We start from the raw sequence: 18,718 nt of genomic DNA on the forward strand, positions 1-18,718 counted from the left end.
CCGCCTCCCACACGGAGAGGAGGGCCGCGGCGCGCCGCCCTGCTCCCGATTCCGCGACGCACGTGGGCCAAGCCCAGCCCCTGCAGCGCCCGGCGCCCGCCTGCGCACAACAGCCACCCCAATCCGCGCGCGGCGACTGCGTCCCCAAAGGCAGCCGCCCGAGTTCTTCCGGTATCGGAGCCCCGCCTTCCCCGCGGCCTGGCGGGCGGCCCTGGCGGTACGTGTCTACCTCGCTGTTCTCCGCTTTCCTTTCCGGTGCCCGCGTGCAAGGTTTTCTCTCGAGTCTGCGGGTCCAACCTTTCTGTCCGGACAACCTCGTCGCTGGCTGCCACGAACTTCTACTGGCGGCCTAAAAGAGCAAGGCGGAGACGGGCTGTTGGATGAGCTCTTTGATGGCTTTCCCCTTTCTTATTGAAAACACCTTTCTTGACCCTTCTTCACTTGTGCTGATGCATTCGCACCTGGACCGCAGCTCATCACCCAGCTGGAGCTCGTTTGCTTGCCTGCCCTGGGTCACCTTCTTCGAGGAGAGCCGGCAACAAAAGCTGTGCCCCCATTGTTTCACACGTGCCACAGTGGCATTTCTCCAGCTGCAGGAGGCTCTGTGGCCTACCACTCCCTCGTGCACACTGCGGTTTCTTCCCTCACAGAACTGAATGCCTGTCTTAGAATTTAAGGCTCAGCTATACCTCACTAGCTTTCACAGAAGTTCAACAGACCATAGACCAGAAAAAGTCTATTGATACAGCAGCAGCTTTCTAAGCAGCCTACAAAAAGCCACCAGAAACCATCTGAGGTCACCACATCCCACACAAACACAGAGCCAAGGGAAGTGTGTCCTGCTATTATGTCTTTCACCTCGACTATGTTTTCCTCCTCTGCTCAGAGACTTGCATCCAAATGCAATGCCCGTGGTCAAACCCATGTTTGTCCTGCATTCAACCTGGATCACTCACACGAGGACTACACACCTGGTAACGGTTTTCTGACTCAAGACAACCAAAGCTAACGTGGATTTATTTATTTATTTACTTATTTATTCTCCCCAACATTTGTTTTTCCTCCCCCGCGGGGCCACTCCGTTGCTCATTCTCACAGAGGAAAGCAGTGCCGGGTTCAGGGGCGCTTCCTGGGGAAAACCGATTAACGGCCCCCACTAGGTGTGCCAGCGGCCCCCTGCCCCCCACCGTACCCACCGCGAGCTCCCACCGCCTGATGGTCACTTCCGGTGCCACCCCCAGTCCCCAAGGTTCTTTTCAACGCCGCCGCCCGCCAGGGCCGCACACCGAGTCCCCGTGCATAGTCTCCAGGAGACGGCCGTGCTCAGGAGCCTTGCCGCTGTCGGCAGTTGCTGTTCACAGAGCAACGAAGCACATTAAAACGTCGGGGCTCGGCAGGGAAGCCCTCGGGACTGGAGCAGCCGCGCGAAACGCCAAAGCCACTAGGGCGCTTGTGACGGACTACCAGACGGCGCGCGCAGCACTATCGGGGCTCACCCGCCTACCGCAGGGTGTGGGAAGGGAGGAAGGAGAAAGTGATGTATGCGACGGCGGAACAGAGATAGCGCCGGCCCATTGCCAGGACCAAAGATGGCGCTCCCCTCACGGGCTGAGCGGAAAAGGCGCGCGCGTATCCGGTGCCTCCTACTCTAGCGCCCAGCCAGCAAGGTGCGCCGAGAGACGCTCCGTGCCCCTGTCAGGGCCAGCGTCCGCCGCGGCCATGGCGGCCTGGCCCGCCGCGCCCCTCCTCATCAATCTCGGGGGTTCACTGCTGGGTTTCGTGGCCACCCTCACGTTAATCCCGGCCTTCAAAGACCACTTCTTGGCAGCGCGCCTTGTCGGCGAGGATCTCAACAAGGCCTTCCGGCGGCCCATGTGAGTAGCGGTGCCCGCCGGGCCGGCCCCGGCCCGCAACGTCCCAGCTGACCGCTGGCCTCCCCTTCCTTTCAGCCCCGAGGCACAGGGTATGATCAGCGGGGCCGTGTTCCTCATCATCCTCTTCTGCTTCATCCCTGTGCCCTTCCTGCGGTGCTTCATAGAGGAGCAGTGCACGGCCTTTCCTCACGACGAGGTAGGGCTTCCTTGTGCCTGGAGTGCAGCAGGCATTAGCAGGGAATGACTATTGGTGACTGGAGCCCTGTTCTCTGTCCTGCAGTTTGTGGAGCTTATTGGCTCACTCCTTGCCATCTGCTGCATGATTTTCCTGGGCTTTGCAGACGATGTTTTGAACCTACGCTGGCGTCACAAACTCCTTCTCCCTACCATGGCATCCCTCCCACTGCTTATGGTGTACTTCACCAACTTTGGGAACACAACCATTGTGGTGCCTAAGCCTTTCCGGGTGTTACTAGGCATGCACTTGGACTTGGGTAAGCGCTGACTTGCTGATGGTCATTAGCAATGAATTAAGGGGCACATCTCAAACTTTAACACATAGCAGGTGTCAATCCCTATGCTGTAGAGAGAACCTGTAGAAGATTTGCTAAGTATTCAGTGAGAGGGAACATCACCAACTAAATATCGTGCTGGCGAGAATACCCATCCAAATATCCATCAAGAGGTCCAGCATATATGGTTAACTATGCATAGATAAGTAGTGTACCTTTTTCCACGTTTCTGGCAGCATGAGAGTGCCAAAGGTACTTGGCCCTTAGATACCAATACCAGCATCACCAAATCACAGAAACAAAACACAGCAGTTTGCTGCTGTGTTGCATGTTTGCTGCAGTCACTGTGCTGTACGCGTGTACGAATGGTAACATTTACAGGAAAAAGAACTGTTTGTTAGTAAACTACTGATTTGAGAATGTACTGAGACAGTATATAATGAATTGTCCTACAAAACAGGAAACTAGGATTTCAGTAAATTGGTTCACAGCCTGTTTCAAATATGAATGCTAAAGTATTTGCCTTGTTCTGACTTGCAGGTATTCTCTACTATGCGTACATGGGCATGCTAGCAGTGTTTTGTACTAATGCCATCAACATTCTGGCTGGAATCAATGGGATTGAAGCAGGGCAGTCTCTGGTGATTGCTGGTTCCATTATCACATTCAACCTCGTAGAGTTGAATGGTAAGGTAATGCATGGGAGTGCAAAGCAAAGGGAAATAGAAACTTCAATTTCAGTAGTCAGTGTAGTTAAAAATAACCTAGTCCTGTCTTACCAGAACCTCTATTTTTTTTTTTTCCTGTAGGGGATTATCAGGATGATCACATTTTCTCTCTCTACTTTATGATTCCATTTTTTTTTACAACGCTGGGGCTGTTTTACCACAACTGGTAAGAGGATGGGCATTCAGCATTTCTTTGGAAGCATATTCTTTTTCTCTTTGCAAACAAAAACATCTATCAACGAGTAAGCAATATACTGGAGTATAGACGGGCTTCTTGCTAGAACTAAGAACGCAAAGCAGTAATCCACTGGTATCTTTTATGCACCAACCTTGCCATTAGGGAATGCCTTCAGGTGGTTATGAAGTCATTAGATTGGCAACACTGATTATTACAGACCTTTTCTCCTTTGCCTTGTGGATTGCAGGTATCCATCCCAAGTGTTTGTTGGGGACACCTTCTGTTACTTTGCTGGCATGACCTTTGCTGTGGTGGGGATCCTGGGCCACTTCAGCAAAACAATGCTCCTTTTTTCATCCCACAAGTGCTTAACTTCCTCTACTCATTGCCTCAACTCTTCCACATTATTCCTTGTCCCCGCCACCGACTGCCAAGGTAATGTACCTGAGTGACCTATAACGGTACCAGTTTATGCCCTTTGTTTCCACTACCAGCTGAGAAACAATAACATACGTTGGTAGGTGCTCTTTTTAATACCTATCAAAGTAGGTTGGATAGTTGGTCAGTCATGCTATTTATGGCTGAGTCAATCAGCACAAGTTTCTCAAAGAAATTTACTAGGAAAGACTACTCTTTAACACTCATACTCTTTAGAGTATGATTATTCTCAGCTACAAGACTGAGATAAATGGATACAGGCTGTTCTTACTGCTGTTGCACTGGGATTTGTTAAGATCTTACTGTAGCAAGCATTCTGCAGCACTATGTATTGTCACTGATTGTAATCATGTCTACATATATTCAGTTCTTCTAACCTTGCAGCTTTATGCATGTGTTAAGGTTGAAGCAGGAAGAATATTTTATTGATTGCTCAAATCTGAGAGACCAAGGTATGAGCAGCTGCTGCTATACAGTATCAGAATATTTATGCTTTTTTCCACCAATATACTTCTTTCTCAGCACCTCGGCTTGAGATATAAATCTTATGTAGGGATCACTGTCTCCTTGCTCTGTCCAGACTAAGACTTCAACATTCCTTTTAGGCTCAATCCCACAACAGGGAAGTTGGAGATGAGCTACTCCAAATTCAAAACTAAGAGCCTCTCAACCCTGGGAACATACATTCTGAAGGTAATAGCAGGAAAAGATTCAAAAAACAGTCATGTTTTGAGGCAGGAATCAAACACATGAGCAGCAGGATGGGAGGGAAGGCAGAACTTCTGGGCTCAGTGGTTATTTCTTGGCTCAAATCGAGAAGAACACATTCTACTTAGCTCAGTCACTGTCTCTTGCAGTCAGTGCATTAACTACATTAATAATTGCTCTTTTAAAAAAAAACACCAGACACAGCAGTTGTCCCAAGACCATCCTGTCTCTTTAGTAAGAGCACAAGCTAAACTACTGGGATACAGCAAAATGGATCTAGCAGGAAGCACCAAACATACTTGATGAAATAGCATGCAATATTTTTTTCCCCAGGTAGTAAAGATCTTGCACATAGTAGATGTAAGGAGTGGAATGGATGAAGATGGTGAATACTCCGAGTGCAATAATATGACGCTAATTAACTTTGTTATAAAGCTGATCGGACCCATCCACGAACGAAATCTCACTCTCCTGTTGCTACTCATTCAGGTCAGACAAATCTTCCTGCTAGCAGAGAAATGTATTCTGTGATAGAAGCAGATCCAGACTTGTCTCAAGAATATCAAGGGGAAAAGGGGCATGGAAAGCATCACACTTTATGCAAGATGCATTAAAGTTGTGCAACTTGAGAATCTGAGCTTTACACAGCTTCAGGAAGAAGCTGTTCTTCCTCTCCATCCCCAGCATCATTCACTAAGAGCTATTAAATTTCAAGTCCCTAGACTAGCTTTAGAAGTTCCTCAGAGCATGAGTTGCTGGATGCTAGAAGAACAGTAGGAAAAACAGCACTATGTTCTTGCCTTGTCACTCTCACCCAATACAGCCTTTTATCACAGTTCTGTTTTTCAATCATACCAAATAACACTAGTACGAGTGTTATCTCCAGCTGGTGCCCTTACATAAATGTGGCATGCAACTCAGTCGTAGCTGGAGTCTGAGCATGGAGTGGGAACATTTTGAAGCAACTTAGAATCCAAGGAGAATATGCCTTGCAGATACTGCCGCTACTTCTATCAATGCATGAGCTCTCTTACTTGTTACAGTAGACATTCTGTTTCAGAAAAGACATTGCTTAATTGAGTACAATTCCTTCTTCAATGTCAGCTCAAAGGTAAGAGTTTCTCCTCAGGAAAGAGAAAACACTTAAATTCGTATTCCAGCAGAAGACTTTCAACAAAGAGAACAAGGCTTAGGCTAAATACATCTGGGCATACAGCTTGATCTTGAGTGAGGTCATGGTAGAGAAGTCTTTGCTATGAAAGGATGCCAAACTGTAGCTTGACAAGTTATTTTCCATTACAGGCCGTAGAGTTTACATTATAATTTGGGTGTCTTAAGAAGTGCTTTTGCCATCTTTTTATCTGATGGGCTTGTTCTCACAAGATAAACTTGCATAAACAAGCACAAAAATCCCTCACAGAGAGGTACAATTTTGATTGAATGACCAAGAACTTTGGCTTAATTTATGCTTTTCATTTCTTCTACACCTAAATTTTTTACTTTAAGTTCTATATAGTGAACAGACTGTGTTTTAAAGCACATCACATCTCTATGGAAAAGAAGAACCAGCTAGCCAGTGAATTGTCTGATGTTGTAAGGTTTCAGCTTCAGGTTGGTTGCTGTTTGTTTTTTGTCTGTTTTTAAACTTAGGTCCTGGGCAGCATGATTGCATTTTCAATCCGGTACCAGCTAGTGCGCTTATTTTATGATGTCTGACTGAACTGCCAGGAGCTGCACCTTCCAGTGAACTTAATTCAATTGGTGACCAAAAAAATTCAATCTTATTCTGGTCCTCTGAGAACTCCAAGCCACCTTTGAGAATGCAAGAAACTACTCCAAGCCAGCCTAGAATCACAATTCTCTTTTTGTGGATAGAGCTCTTCCGTCTAATTCTGCTGACAGAAGACAGTCAACGCTACTTGGACATCCTTGCTACTGAAAATACCTTTCAGATGGGAAATAAGCAACACAAATCTTTACACAGAGTATTTAAGGAAAGCAGGAGAAATGAAATTGAAATTTAAGAAACTTGTCGCTGTTCCTTGAGAGAAGAAATAAGAACTACAATTTCTGTGAGACTGTACAGCAGGACAGGTGAACCAGAATGCCCTCTTGGCTAATTCAGGTTTATCCATGGATGTAGAATAATACGTTATAAATCATACCCACAACTCAGAGCATTCTGAGAATAAAATAACATGAGATACCCTTTCATCTTCAGCTCTCTGTCTTGAGAACATTGACGTGCACTGAAGCAAGGTTGCATAGTACAGTGCCCTCCTGCCCTGCTCGATGCCAGTAATTTCTGCAGCAGATTCCCTGAGCTTTTTTTTCCTGAGTGCCTTTAGCATTTGTGTTCTTCACAGATTGAACACCTGGCTAGCAGAGTACAGATCACAGCATCCTTTTGTACAAAGCATCAATAAGAACCACTTAGATTTGCGGGTTACAATTAATTTTTCTTCGTTCGAATTCTTATTTATATAGTATTATCTGGCACCATAGTTCACCATAGAATTGCCACCTGACAGCGTAACTCCAGCCAGCCATTCGAGGTGCCGCTGTTGAGCCCAGCCACGCCCCCGCCAGCACACTACCAAGCTCCGCCGGCGAGTCGGACCCCGGGGCCCGGCCGACGCCGCACCGCCCCCATCTTACCGTACCCGGCTGCGAGCGCCAACGGCTACGGCGTGGTACGAATTTGGCGCCTTGTCTTCTGATTGGCCCGTCGGCGTCACCAATAGATAGGAGGTAAGCGCGAAGGAGTGGGGGTGGGCGCAAAGGCGGCCAGTCAGCGAGGAGGTTCAAGCGGCAGAGCCCCAATAGCGAGGCGCCATGGTGCTATCCAATGAGCGGCGCCCTACTGTGCGGGAGGTTATAAAGAGACGGGTGGACGCGTCCTCCCTTCGTCCCGCCGCAGAGCTCCTGAGGTTTCGGCGTGGTGCTCGGTCCGCTGCGAGACGCCATGTCTGGCCGAGGCAAGAGTGGCGGTAAGGCCCGAGCGAAGGCCAAGTCTCGTTCTTCCCGGGCCGGGCTGCAGTTCCCCGTCGGGCGCGTTCACCGGCTGCTGCGGCGCGGACATTACGCGGAGCGGGTGGGCGCTGGCGCACCCGTTTATCTGGCGGCCGTGCTGGAGTACCTGACGGCCGAGATTCTGGAGCTGGCGGGCAACGCGGCCCGCGACAACAAGAAGACGCGCATCATCCCCCGCCACCTGCAGCTGGCGGTGCGCAACGACGAGGAGCTCAACAAGCTGCTGGGCGGTGTCACCATCGCGCAGGGCGGTGTCCTGCCCAACATCCAGGCCGTGCTGCTGCCCAAGAAGACTGGTGGCAGCGCCGCGAGTCCGGCCAAGGCCGGCAAGAAGGGCGGCGGGCAGCAGTCGCAGGAGTACTAGGCCGGGATCTTTCCCTTCCTCACCCCCTCCCTCCCCCCCCCTCCCCCCCAAGCACCACACAAAGGCCCTTTTCAGGGCCACTCCATTGCTCACTGGGAGAGCTGCGATCCGCAGGAGGGGAGAGGCGGGGGCTGCGTCCATATCCCGGCCCAGGGCGGTGCAGCTCCACGCCCGGAGGCCAACTACGAGGAGCAAGCGCTAGGCCGCGCTGCGGAGCAGGCAGGAAGCACCGGCAGCCGGCATGGCTGCTCGAATTCAGTCACAAACTGTAAATAGGTGACGTTCTCTGAAAAGACTCTTGGGTGCTTATAACGTGACTGTTCCTCTGCTGTTAAATTCAGCAGATGTTGCACAGAAAATAAACAATGCTTCATCTCCAAAACTGGAACACTATAATAGGTTATTTTGATGTTTCCTTAAGGCACTGCAACATGATAGCGCAACACGGCAGCTCAGCCGTGAACTACAGGGAGATAGCTCACAGCCTAGACAGAAAGGCAAATTTCTTACTCTACAGCTCAAAGGTTACCAATTATTGTATATCATTGCCTATCCTCATACTACATCCACTTGGGATAAGTTAGCTAACCAACTACCTAGCAGTTCACTATGAACAAGCAGCAAAGGTGTATTTAATAACGTAATGCAACTCTGTAGTCAAAACTTATGAATATAGCATCTGTGGTAAATTCACCATGAGGAATGCATTGGGAACCTAATGCAAGTCTCCTTCAGCATTTCTGAAAATAACAGGCCCTAATAATTCGCAACTTCCCAAGTTTAGTGACTACAGAAAACACTTCTGTATTGTCAGCACAGTGCAGTACTTCAGTACCACCACTGTTTGGTCTGACTATAATCTGTATTTGATGCTTTGTTACTAAACGCGATAGTAGTAATTGTTCTCCTACCTCTGTCCTAACAACAAAATTTTTTAAACAAGTTTCAGAAAGATTTTGTAACTTAGGTAAACTTTGATAAGCATAACTCCAAGTTAGTTAGGTATTTCAAGTATTTTATGCCCAAATATCAGACAAGGCTGGTGCAAATGTTAAAAACAAAAACCTTCCAACAGCTGATAGAGTAGCTGTGAAGACTGGAGCAAGAGTTGTAACAATCTTGCTGATCTCACTAGAGGCTTAGCAGGCATCATTCAGCTGTCTTGCCACACGAAGGATGTGCTTAGCTCCCTTGCTCAGAAGTAAACTAGCTAGTTCAATACCAAGGTTCTCTGCAGCTTCCTGGGCCTGACCAGAGACGTTCTTGGCTGTGATGCCAACATGCTGCACATCATCATTTGGTCCATCTTCATTCTGCAAGAATAATCACATCAACGTAAGGCTGTGGGAAGGAGAGGGCAATAAAATAATCTGTGTGTGAAAACCGGATATCACAGAATTGAGAGAATCATAGGGACTATAAGGGACTTCTGGAGATTAACCAGTCTAACTCCCCTGAAAGCAGATTCCCTAGAGCAGATTGAACAGGAAACCATCCAGGCAGGTTTCAAATATCTCCAGCAAAGGAGACTTCCCCCCCACCTCTCTGGGCAACCTGTTTGTCACTCTCCAAGTAAAGAAGTTTTTCCTTGTGTCTGTATGAAACTTCTGGTATACTAGTTTGTGCCCACTGTCCCTAGACCTTCCACTGTGCGCCACCAAAAAAAAAAAAAAAAAAAAGCCTGGCCTCATCTTTCATCCTTTAGGTATTAAAAAAAAAAACATTGCTAAAATCCCTCCCAGCCTTTCCTCTCCAAGCTAAATAGCCCCAGGTCTCCAAGTTGTTCCTCATAATGGAAATGTTCTAGGCCTCTATCATCTTCGCAGCCCTCCACTGGACTTGCTCCAGCAATTCACTGTCTTTTCTGAGTTGAGAAGCCCAGAACTAGACTCCTCCAGAGTAGCCCCTGCAGTGCAGAGGGTATGAGAACCTCACCTGCTCTGCTGGCCATGCTCTTTGTAACACACCAAGATACCACTGGCCTTCCTTGGCCACAAGGGCACACTGCTGTCTCAGTGAAAAATATTCAGCTAGAATCTGTGGTCTGAATAGCCTTTAGAACTGTATGCTGTGGAGTCGCCCATAACAATTAGCAGAACAACAAGGGAAAAAAAAACCTGAAACTGAAGAACCTTCTGATCTCAAAAGGTCTGGTTTTATCATTCAGATACAGGTTTGAATTTTGAGTCCACCGTGGTTTACATACCCGTTGTGGATAATTAACGCTGGCTTGCATTGTTTCCTTCAGGCTATCAGATCCATCCAAACTGTAGACTGCACCTGTCAAATACAACTTTCAAAGACAGAAATGGTTACTACCACAAAACCAACCTAGACAGCAACACTTTTGAAGTCTTATCAGACTGCCAGTCTGATACAACAGTAATGTAAATAATCCTTGTTAGGGAAGATGGATCTTCCCAAGAAAGAAACTGAATACTTTCTAGCTTTCTACCTACTTAATTCACAATCTGTTGTATATATGCACTGATTTTTCAAAATCAAAAGGCAGACTCTGAGATCCCAGGGCGACACTTTGGAAAGTGAGGGTGAAAAGAAATCTAATTATCACAATAAGGGTGTTTTCTAGGACTCAGCTTTCTGTAACCAGAACTGCTTTCTCATACTCCTGATTTGGACAATAACCCTATCTGCCCTACTCAGCTGTGAAGACATCTGCTGAACTGAACCTCAGAGAACATGCACACACTGGAACTGTTTTTCATAAATAATCCCAGATACATACAAAATATTCCTCACCTGGCCATCTTTCAGCATGGTGTTAACTGCAACAGGGACACTACAGCCACCCTCCTGAAAACAGAATGATGTTGCTATTGAGTTTCCTCCTGGTGCATTCAAAGCAGAGGTTTCTAAAAAGTATATGCTGCACACAGTTCCGCCTATTGCTGTTCAGGCACTTCCCAGTTCACAAGTTCTCCCTACTGAGCAAGTGTAACTGTCTTCCCACACCACATCATCCATTTAACTGCAGCAGAGCAGTATTTGTTGCTGCAAGCAGAAGGGCAAGGATAACACACGTACCAAATGTTTCATGAAAGCCCTCTCAGCAATGCAGCATAATACAGTTTCTCCATCATGCAGGACAGATACCATATTCAGCGTTTCTTGGTCTTTGGCACGAACCTCCACCGCTAAAGCCCCCTGTTAGACAACAATAATAACACAACTCCTCAGCTTAAGTGTCCATGTGCACTCAGCATTGGTCATGAAACACAACTCAAAAGTTTGGGTGCATTTCACTCAGGGAGCAGTATTTAAGTACAGAGATTTACAGAAATTATTCTAGAAACAATCAACTGGTTGCAAGACGTCTTGAAGCAACTGCTGTAAAGGGAAGCTCACAACTTACTTAGACAAGTACTGAAGATCATATAGTCAGCTAACATCTTTTCCTTAGCTCAACTTCAGACCACATCCCTCTTCTGACTACATATATGCAAACACCTGCTCTGCTGTCACAACAGCATAGGAAAGTTGGATAAACGTAAGTTCCGCAACCTTGTCTGAAGATAACAGCAATCACAAACCAATTCTTTCCCAAATGGAAAACAAGAAAAAAAGCACTGTACATGACAAAGACATGATTTAAAAAAACAAAACAAAAAAACCCACACTATTTCTGGCTCATTTTTCACTGTCATCTGGGTGACTACCTTCAGTACTGTCATGGGATAACATTAAAGCTGTCACTGTTCACTGTTTCCAACCTGTAAGTAACAGCAACAGCTGTTCATCAACCAGGAATTCATCCGGACTGGGAAATAATTGCATTACATTACAATAAAGATTGCACTACAAAATGCACAGCCAGTTCAGGTTTCACAAATTTGATACCAACTATGCAACACCGTCTAAGTTCAGCCACGTGACCAGCACGGGCTGGAACAATTTGCCTAGAAACAAGAATGCTAACAACACGCCCCAAGGCAGATGTTTCAGCTCCACACAGCCAGTCAGGACACTGTGTGTAAGGGAGTGCCACAGCACCGATACTGCAGTGGCTTTGTACAGCACAGCACAAGACTAGCCCTGCGTGATACTTGCAGAGTTGTCCCAGGGTAGCTGCACCACTGCAGCTGCACCACATTACCTTACCATTTACTATTTCCGTGGCTGACAGAAATCAAACCCCACTACACAGACTCACGGAGCTGACTTAACACTCTTCACACACACTGAACATAAGCAGACAAAGAGGCTGCAACAGAGATCACTGTAATTCTTCTTTGGCAATAAATACATCAGAAGTATTTGGTTGCCACAGTTAACCACCTGACACATCACACTGCTGCTGGCTTTCCATATGCAGTCAGGCTTAAAGTAGAAAAATTGTAACATACCTGTCCCACAGCATACAGACAATCTTCAGGGCTCAGGAGCTGGAAGCAAGTAAAAACAAAGTTAAGTCATGTTGCACTTTTTAGAATATACAAAGCAAGAACTGAACTCCATGCGTACTTCTAACACCACATTTGTGCCAAAGGGAAATATCACCTCCCCCTTCCCATACCTCAGCGTTTCCATCCCAAAAGTAGGATAAGGTACTATGCCTCACCTTGACAGTAATATTTTATTCATTAGTTAATCAGAAAAAAATCTTAGACATGCACCGTTTTGCTGCGAGGTTACCATATTACAAACTGTTTCTGCAACACAAAAACTATCGTATTTTGTAATTGTATACAAAAAGAAACAAGCAAAATTAAACCCTTCCTCAAGCAAATAAGATCAAGCTAACGTGGCAATGGATTCAGGAGACTGCATATGCATCTTTGATGGGACAATCAGAAGGTCTGAAAATCAAGCAGGCAATGGCCTAGGAGAGAATGGGATTTTTTACTTTGACACTCACCTGACCAATGCGATTCTCCCAGCCCATTCTCTTCAATCCAGCAGCAGCTAGGATTATAGCACTGAAGTCTTCCTTCTCATCTAGCTTCTTCAAGCGGGTGTTTAAATTTCCTCTCTGTACAAGTGGTTAAGCATGTAAAGAAACAGTATGCGGACAGTTGTACAATCACTTAGAATTCACTCGACTGTTTAAAGCCTTCAAATAAGAATCAGAGCATCACTCTGAAAGAAGTGCTAAATATGGACAATTGTTTCTTTGAATAGAATTCTGCCGATTAATATTTCGTAACAATCCAAGCATGCACTCTTAAAAGATACAAATGATGCACTTAAATGGCATGTATCTGAACATCAAATAATTCTGCAGATCAATGAACTAGGTTACTGGGACTGAGGGATTAATGTGTTTTACCAGCACTTCAACGGCACACATCTAAACTAGCAGCCCAAAACACATTAAAGGTATCATGGACTGATCAGCATTTGGCTGTCACTGTGACAAACTTAAGATAGACCTCCACTAAGCAGCCTTCAGAACATTGCTACATATGAAATGCACCAGCGTTTTGAATCTCAGCTAGATTAAAGCTAGGCCCTTTCATGAGAAAACAGCAGGACAAATTGCACTACAGAATAGGTTACAGTAGGCAGCCTTTGAGGAAGTTTTTCCTGCAGATCAGGTAGTGCATATCACCCTTGATTCTAGACTTTGTGTCAACTTACATAATCCTTTCTGCAACTTTACCCAGATTCAACATTTTGCCATGAAAGGATACAATATCCCTGAATTCAAGCTGAGGGAACTTCTTTTTGAGCTGGGCCGCTCGCCGAAGTGAACTAGTTCCAATAACACTGTTTGGAAAAATTAAATCAATGAAATTCAGTATACAACAGTACTTAGCTCCACCTGAATACACACCAGAAGTTTCAAGGAAGATTTCCACTCCCCCATCCCCACTAGGATAGAAACAAAGTTCCAAGAACCCACCAGTGATTTATGCCTCCTTGGAAGAAGTGAAAGCACTTGGTAAGGTTTAACATAAGATCTCACTGAAACCACTGCCAGAGAGCAAATTAGAGGGAATGCTTCTGGACTACAGCTGCTATTAATGGACAAACTTGATTTTAAAAGAGTACACCTTCCCGTCACAACTTCCTTGGTGGCAATGTGACCAAAAAAATTGTTACAAAAAGCAGGCTTAGTTGCTCCAAATTGAGACAAACAGTCAGGCATCACAAAACATGGGAAATTCTTCAATTACAAAAATGCAAAGGGAGCAGAACCTTCAAAAACAAGTCGTGTAACTGGACAGCATAGAAAGCTGCCCATCTGGGCAGTAACCGCTTATTTTCTAGAGCTACCTGTTCACTGTTCCTTATAACCTGGAACCTAACACAGATTTCCATGCTAATTAGAAGAAGTGCAAGTTCACATTCCTATCACAGCTAGTTTGTAATGCTCCTAGTAGGACCACAGAAAATGCGTGGCCAAAAAAGCAACAGAGAAATCTGAATTGGCTGAGAGAGAACAAGAGAACAGACATGCAAGCTAGAATGCTGTTCTGGACACACTGTCTACACTGTATGCATCCTCCTGTAACGAGCACTACACAAAGGACCTCATATTCACTCTGGAGGCTGAAGCAAGGAAGGGTCTCACTTGAGAAAATACTGCATCTCAAAGGTGGCTAAAGACATACAAAGTCACTTTACAACATTCTCATTAGCATAGCTCTTTTCAGCAAATAGGTTCACTGTAATGTACATTGAAAGCTAACTGAAGGCAGTGCAAAAACCACTGCAGGATAAGGGAAGAAGCTCACTGATTTCCCAGTGACAAATATGAACAAACTCCTCCTTTCTATTTTTTACACTTTACTGACTTCCCCTTCTCCCTACTCACCTCTTTTCAGGAAGAAGACTGAGAGTTTTCCCACAGTTTTTGGGGTGAAAGACAACAGCATCAAGTGGGTTCTCTCTTCTGTTAAAAAAAAAAAAAGACAAGAGAAGAATGGCAGACATCATTTAACAGAAGGACATTAAGATTAACAATTCTGGCATCGCTCCCCAGAGGAACCATCCTCTACCTCCAAAAGGCTTCTCCTTTTTAACAGCAAGGATTTCCAACAAAGCTGCTGGCTACAGAACACTAGTTCTCCCACTGTTTCAGAGAATAATCAGAGGTCAAACAACGAAGAAGATCTAAGCTATCATTTTCTACCATTATCCACACTGCAAAATGTTAAGTCCCTCAGACAGTCAGGCTTTGTGCACATACTTACTTGCAAATAGCACCAATGGTAAAGCCAGGAGGAAGAGAAGTTGGCAGGTCCTTCAAGGAGTGAACTACCAGATCAACTCTATGAATTAGAGAGCAGTAATCACAACACTGAACATGTGTTGGGTCATGTAGTGCCAGAGACCCAAAGTTAACAACAGAAAAGTGTAGATCCAATTCTTGGGATTGGTTTAGAAAAGAGAAAGAACGCTCAGAACTCTTTAGCCAGAATTACTATTAGACTTACATGAGCAATTCTGAAGAGCCAGTTCACTTTTCTCTGCCTTTTCTAATCTGGAAAACTGACATAATGCCTTCCTCCCAGTAGCAGTACAAGATACATTACAACCAGACTGAATTGGTGTAAGACAGTAGAAATATTGACACAGAGACTCACTGAACCAGTATGCAACCAGTATGTTGACTGGTATCATGGTTCAATGTGAAAATAATAGCTAGCAAAGCAAATGCCATCTACTTCACTACAAGGGCAGTGACTTGTAAATGACTGAGCCTCCAGTATTTTTTCCACTGACTTTACTGGAAAATGCATTATCAAATGTGTACACTAGAGAAAATCTTTGCTTTTAAACTTACTTTAGTCAAGCCATAAGCACCACAACAGCTCTACACAGGATATTTAAGAAAAAACACCAACCCTATATATCTGACTTTTCTGTAGGAAGAAATTACTCCAGAAAGCAGCACAACTTGCTCATCTACAATTCACTGGAATATTTAGCATGTAGCACACTAACAAGCAGTAAGTATGTTATGCCGTATGCTAACACGGAATACTGAAATACAGTAACAGAGTAATAAAATAAAGAACATGTTTGCAAGCATGAATTATATTACACACACTCTGATGCACAAGTAACATAAAAATCAGAGAAGAAAAAAAATACTCAGGCAGACTAAGAGTCAGAACACCATTACTCCAAAAACATGGCCTAAGTCCAGGATTAAAAAAAAAAAAAAAAAGCATGTTGTATCAGAATTTCTTCCTTAATCAGAAAGAACAGAAGGAAACCAGATCACACTTACAGCATATAAAAAATAAATAATAAAAAAAAATGCCAGACAAGTAATAAAACTGAGCTCTTACTCATTTCTTTCAAGTGCATTTTCCAGCTCTTTGGTAAAGAGGCTCTTCTCCCCAATCTACATGTAAATGAAGAAACATGAATCACAGAAGAAAATCCGCAAATATACCATCAAACACGTTTACTTTTTTGAGTACTATATTTTTTAATTAATTCCCACCTGCAATAAATCCTTTACCTTAGACAGCGCTGTATCTAAAATCTTGTCTCCAGTTGTAGACATGGCAACTGCTCAGAGAACACAAAGCCACAGGCATCAGAGTACATTGACTGGTGGTATCTACTTAACAGGCAAGAAGCAATGCACACTACCGCACTGCAAACACAGACTCGAGACAGATTCAAGAGCAGCTCAATTCTAAGAATATGTTTTAAGTGAAATAGACACTTCTTTCATGACTCAAAAACACAAAAGGAGAAAAAGGACACGTTTTGGGAACAGCCAACTCTAAAGACATTGCCCAGTTTCTCAAATGGAGCAATATAGCATCATCTGCATGAGAGATACAGGCCCCAGTCAACAGAAGCTTGTGTAATCAATCTTTCTCCATTGCAAAATACCGGCAGCAGTTGCTCAGCTATGCAACCTAATCGAATTCAGACTGCTCTCTTAGATAACATGGGGCCAACTCTCCTGCTCTTGACAATACCCTAATCACACATCTTGCACACAAAGATAACCACCTGGCTCCTGTTGCCACCCTACATCAGAGCAGCAACTGGAGGGGAAAAAACAAAACACCACTTACCAATCTCAAAGCAGAGGTCAGGGTAAAACTCACGGAGCATCTCAACCACACTGTCAGTCTGAATCCGGGCCAGCTGCAATGAAGCCAAAAACAAAGCACTACGCAAAAAGCATATGAGCTACACAGTAGCTAGAGAGAACTTTGTCATTCTTTGATAGTCGTGCATGCATGACCACTACATTCTCAATTGTAAGCATTAGAGAGAAGCAGCTCCAAATACAATAGCTCATGTATACAAATCCTTCGAGCCTGTAACATGACCAGAACATTTCACAGAACTTTTTAAAATCTAAGCAACAGAATAACCTCTCCCCATATCCAGCACTGTTGTGATCCAAGCAATAACAAGTCAAAACAAAAACAATGTATTGAGTTAGGAAGAACAATTGAAGCAAAAATGTGCTAGGATTCACACACACTGCTTCCAGCTGCCCTAAGATCACTAGCTGTCCCCAGGCAGAAGTTCCATTTCTCAGAGGGCAACCTTATACGTACACAGCGTTTACCTAACTAACCTTAAGGCATTTCACTTCTATGGAACGCCACTGCTGAAAGATAGGTGTTTATTTGTAACCAAACAGAAAGGCCTATCATTCACTGAAGAAAGAAAGTCATATCACAGAAAGTAACTCCTGCTTTTTCTAAAACCATGAATTTTGTCGATGTTGTATGTTGTTTTTTTGTTTTGTTTTGTTTGTTTGTTTGTTTTTGGAGCCAGTATGATTTTGCTTTGCCTGTAGAAGTCCTACAGATACTGGCAAATATGAATTATTTAGCCTTGATAGGGTCAAAATGCTATTCAGAAATTCTACAGACAAAAAAGGACCAGCTAAGGTCTGCAAGCATCAGATCTTGCAGTAAAGATCTTAAGGCAGTAAAGAAAAAAATAAGGCGGAGGCAAGCAAAATAAAAACAGCAGAAGAATCAAGCAAGCACCTCCATCTACAGTGTTTTAGCTTCTTTCCTGGTAATGAGCTACATAGCCTGGGGCAATTAACTTTGTTCTCAATACTCTAGTTTCCCTACATATAAAATGAGCATAGCTTGTGGCTTCCCATTGCAACCTCAGGTTAGAAAAAGTAGTAGCATGTATGAGCCTATAATCTGTACCCTGACGCCCACATGTAATGCTTTCTCTCTCTCTTTTAAGTACTGAATCTTCCTTAGACCTCGCTACCAGAACGAACAAGTTTATCGCAGAACAAAGGCCTGAAGAACGGTTATCTTCTGCGAGTCAGCCCCTTCCTTGCTGCAACAGGATGGCAAGAGATACCCACTGTATCTCCGGACACGTTCTTCCCCTGGCCTTTGGGAGGGCTGGAGTGTTTGGGGCGGGTCCCTCCTCACCTCTCCGTAACAGCTGCGCCAGCCTTACAATTCAATAAACAGACAGATAGCCGTTATCGTAGAAGTTGCCACGTTAACTCTGCAAATCTCACGAAAGGAGCTCTACTGAGAGCAAACAGCCCCGCCGAGAAAAGCGTTTCCAAGTTTTTTCTCGCGCTCTCGACAAACGACCCAGAACTGCTGAGCCCTCACAGCCGCCGCTCCCGAGCTCCGATGGAGCTCTGCTCTTCCCTGCAGACCTCGGGCAGGAGAGCAGCAACACCTCTTGAGTCAGGCCGAGTCCCTCTCGGTAAAGTAAGCTCTCGCTTGCTTTTCGAGCGGGAAAGCTGCTGGGACCCGGAGAAACGAAAGCATCCGCGGTCCAGAGCGGATCCAGGGCTACCTCGGGCTCCCCGCACCCCCAACTCGCCACCGCCTACCTGGCTCCGGCGGGTACCCACGCGGATCGCCCTGTTGCCAATACCGTTCTCGCCCTGCAGCAACGATGCGTTGTTAGCGGCCCCGCAGCTGGCCGCGCGCCCTCCCCCC

General features: G+C 45.2%; 4 protein-coding genes across 6 annotated transcripts in view; 2 read left to right on the forward strand and 2 right to left on the reverse strand.

Moving 5' to 3' along the window:
* Window positions 1–557, reverse strand: part of C2CD2L (C2CD2 like) — a 23,143-nt gene extending 22,586 nt beyond the window's left edge. Inside the window, exons 1-2 of the mRNA XM_010723782.2 lie at window positions 504–557; window positions 230–349 (exon numbers count right to left, since the gene is read on the reverse strand). Coding sequence (XP_010722084.1) covers window positions 230–349; window positions 504–557 — 174 coding nt within the window. The remainder of the gene's footprint in view (window positions 1–229; window positions 350–503) is intronic.
* DPAGT1 (dolichyl-phosphate N-acetylglucosaminephosphotransferase 1) lies at window positions 188–6,652 on the forward strand. Its single transcript, XM_003211380.4, is given in 10 exon segments — window positions 188–1,874; window positions 1,950–2,070; window positions 2,155–2,368; window positions 2,927–3,073; window positions 3,196–3,280; window positions 3,540–3,637; window positions 3,640–3,727; window positions 4,336–4,423; window positions 4,772–4,927; window positions 6,089–6,652. Coding segments are annotated over 10 exon segments (1,722 nt in total). The 5' UTR covers window positions 188–1,215; the 3' UTR covers window positions 6,155–6,652.
* Window positions 6,653–6,776: 124 nt separating this feature from the next.
* LOC100541781 (histone H2A) lies at window positions 6,777–8,217 on the forward strand. The gene has a single exon (XM_010723545.3). The coding sequence runs from the start codon at window positions 7,404–7,406 to the stop codon at window positions 7,833–7,835; it is 432 nt and encodes a 143-aa protein (XP_010721847.1). The 5' UTR covers window positions 6,777–7,403; the 3' UTR covers window positions 7,836–8,217.
* A 606-nt stretch (window positions 8,218–8,823) lies between these two features.
* Window positions 8,824–18,718, reverse strand: part of HMBS (hydroxymethylbilane synthase) — a 10,125-nt gene continuing 230 nt past the window's right edge. The window contains exons 1-14 of one of the 3 annotated variants that reach the window (XM_010723547.3): window positions 18,610–18,627; window positions 18,121–18,213; window positions 16,844–16,916; window positions 16,273–16,322; window positions 16,097–16,152; window positions 14,993–15,070; window positions 14,614–14,691; window positions 13,487–13,562; window positions 12,712–12,825; window positions 12,200–12,238; window positions 10,881–11,000; window positions 10,596–10,649; window positions 10,042–10,128; window positions 8,824–9,148 (exon numbers count right to left, since the gene is read on the reverse strand). In XM_010723547.3, the coding sequence (XP_010721849.1) occupies window positions 8,975–9,148; window positions 10,042–10,128; window positions 10,596–10,649; window positions 10,881–11,000; window positions 12,200–12,238; window positions 12,712–12,825; window positions 13,487–13,562; window positions 14,614–14,691; window positions 14,993–15,070; window positions 16,097–16,152; window positions 16,273–16,322; window positions 16,844–16,883 (966 nt within the window). In that variant the 5' untranslated portion in view covers window positions 16,884–16,916; window positions 18,121–18,213; window positions 18,610–18,627 and the 3' untranslated portion in view covers window positions 8,824–8,974. Of the gene's footprint in view, window positions 9,149–10,041; window positions 10,129–10,595; window positions 10,650–10,880; window positions 11,001–12,199; window positions 12,239–12,711; window positions 12,826–13,486; window positions 13,563–14,613; window positions 14,692–14,992; window positions 15,071–16,096; window positions 16,153–16,272; window positions 16,323–16,843; window positions 16,917–18,120; window positions 18,214–18,609; window positions 18,664–18,718 lie in introns of those variants that run through there. The other 2 variants (XM_010723546.3, XM_019622916.2) reach the window with 2 other exon arrangements.

This window comes from Meleagris gallopavo, chromosome 26 (genome assembly GCF_000146605.3).
Source record: "Meleagris gallopavo isolate NT-WF06-2002-E0010 breed Aviagen turkey brand Nicholas breeding stock chromosome 26, Turkey_5.1, whole genome shotgun sequence".
Lineage (NCBI taxonomy): Eukaryota > Metazoa > Chordata > Aves > Galliformes > Phasianidae > Meleagris > Meleagris gallopavo.

Excerpts from the sequence above, each read along its gene's own strand:
- LOC100541781 (XM_010723545.3), top strand. The coding sequence starts at position 7,404 with ATGTCTGGCCGAGGCAAGAGTGGCGGTAAGGCCCGAGCGAAGGCCAAG.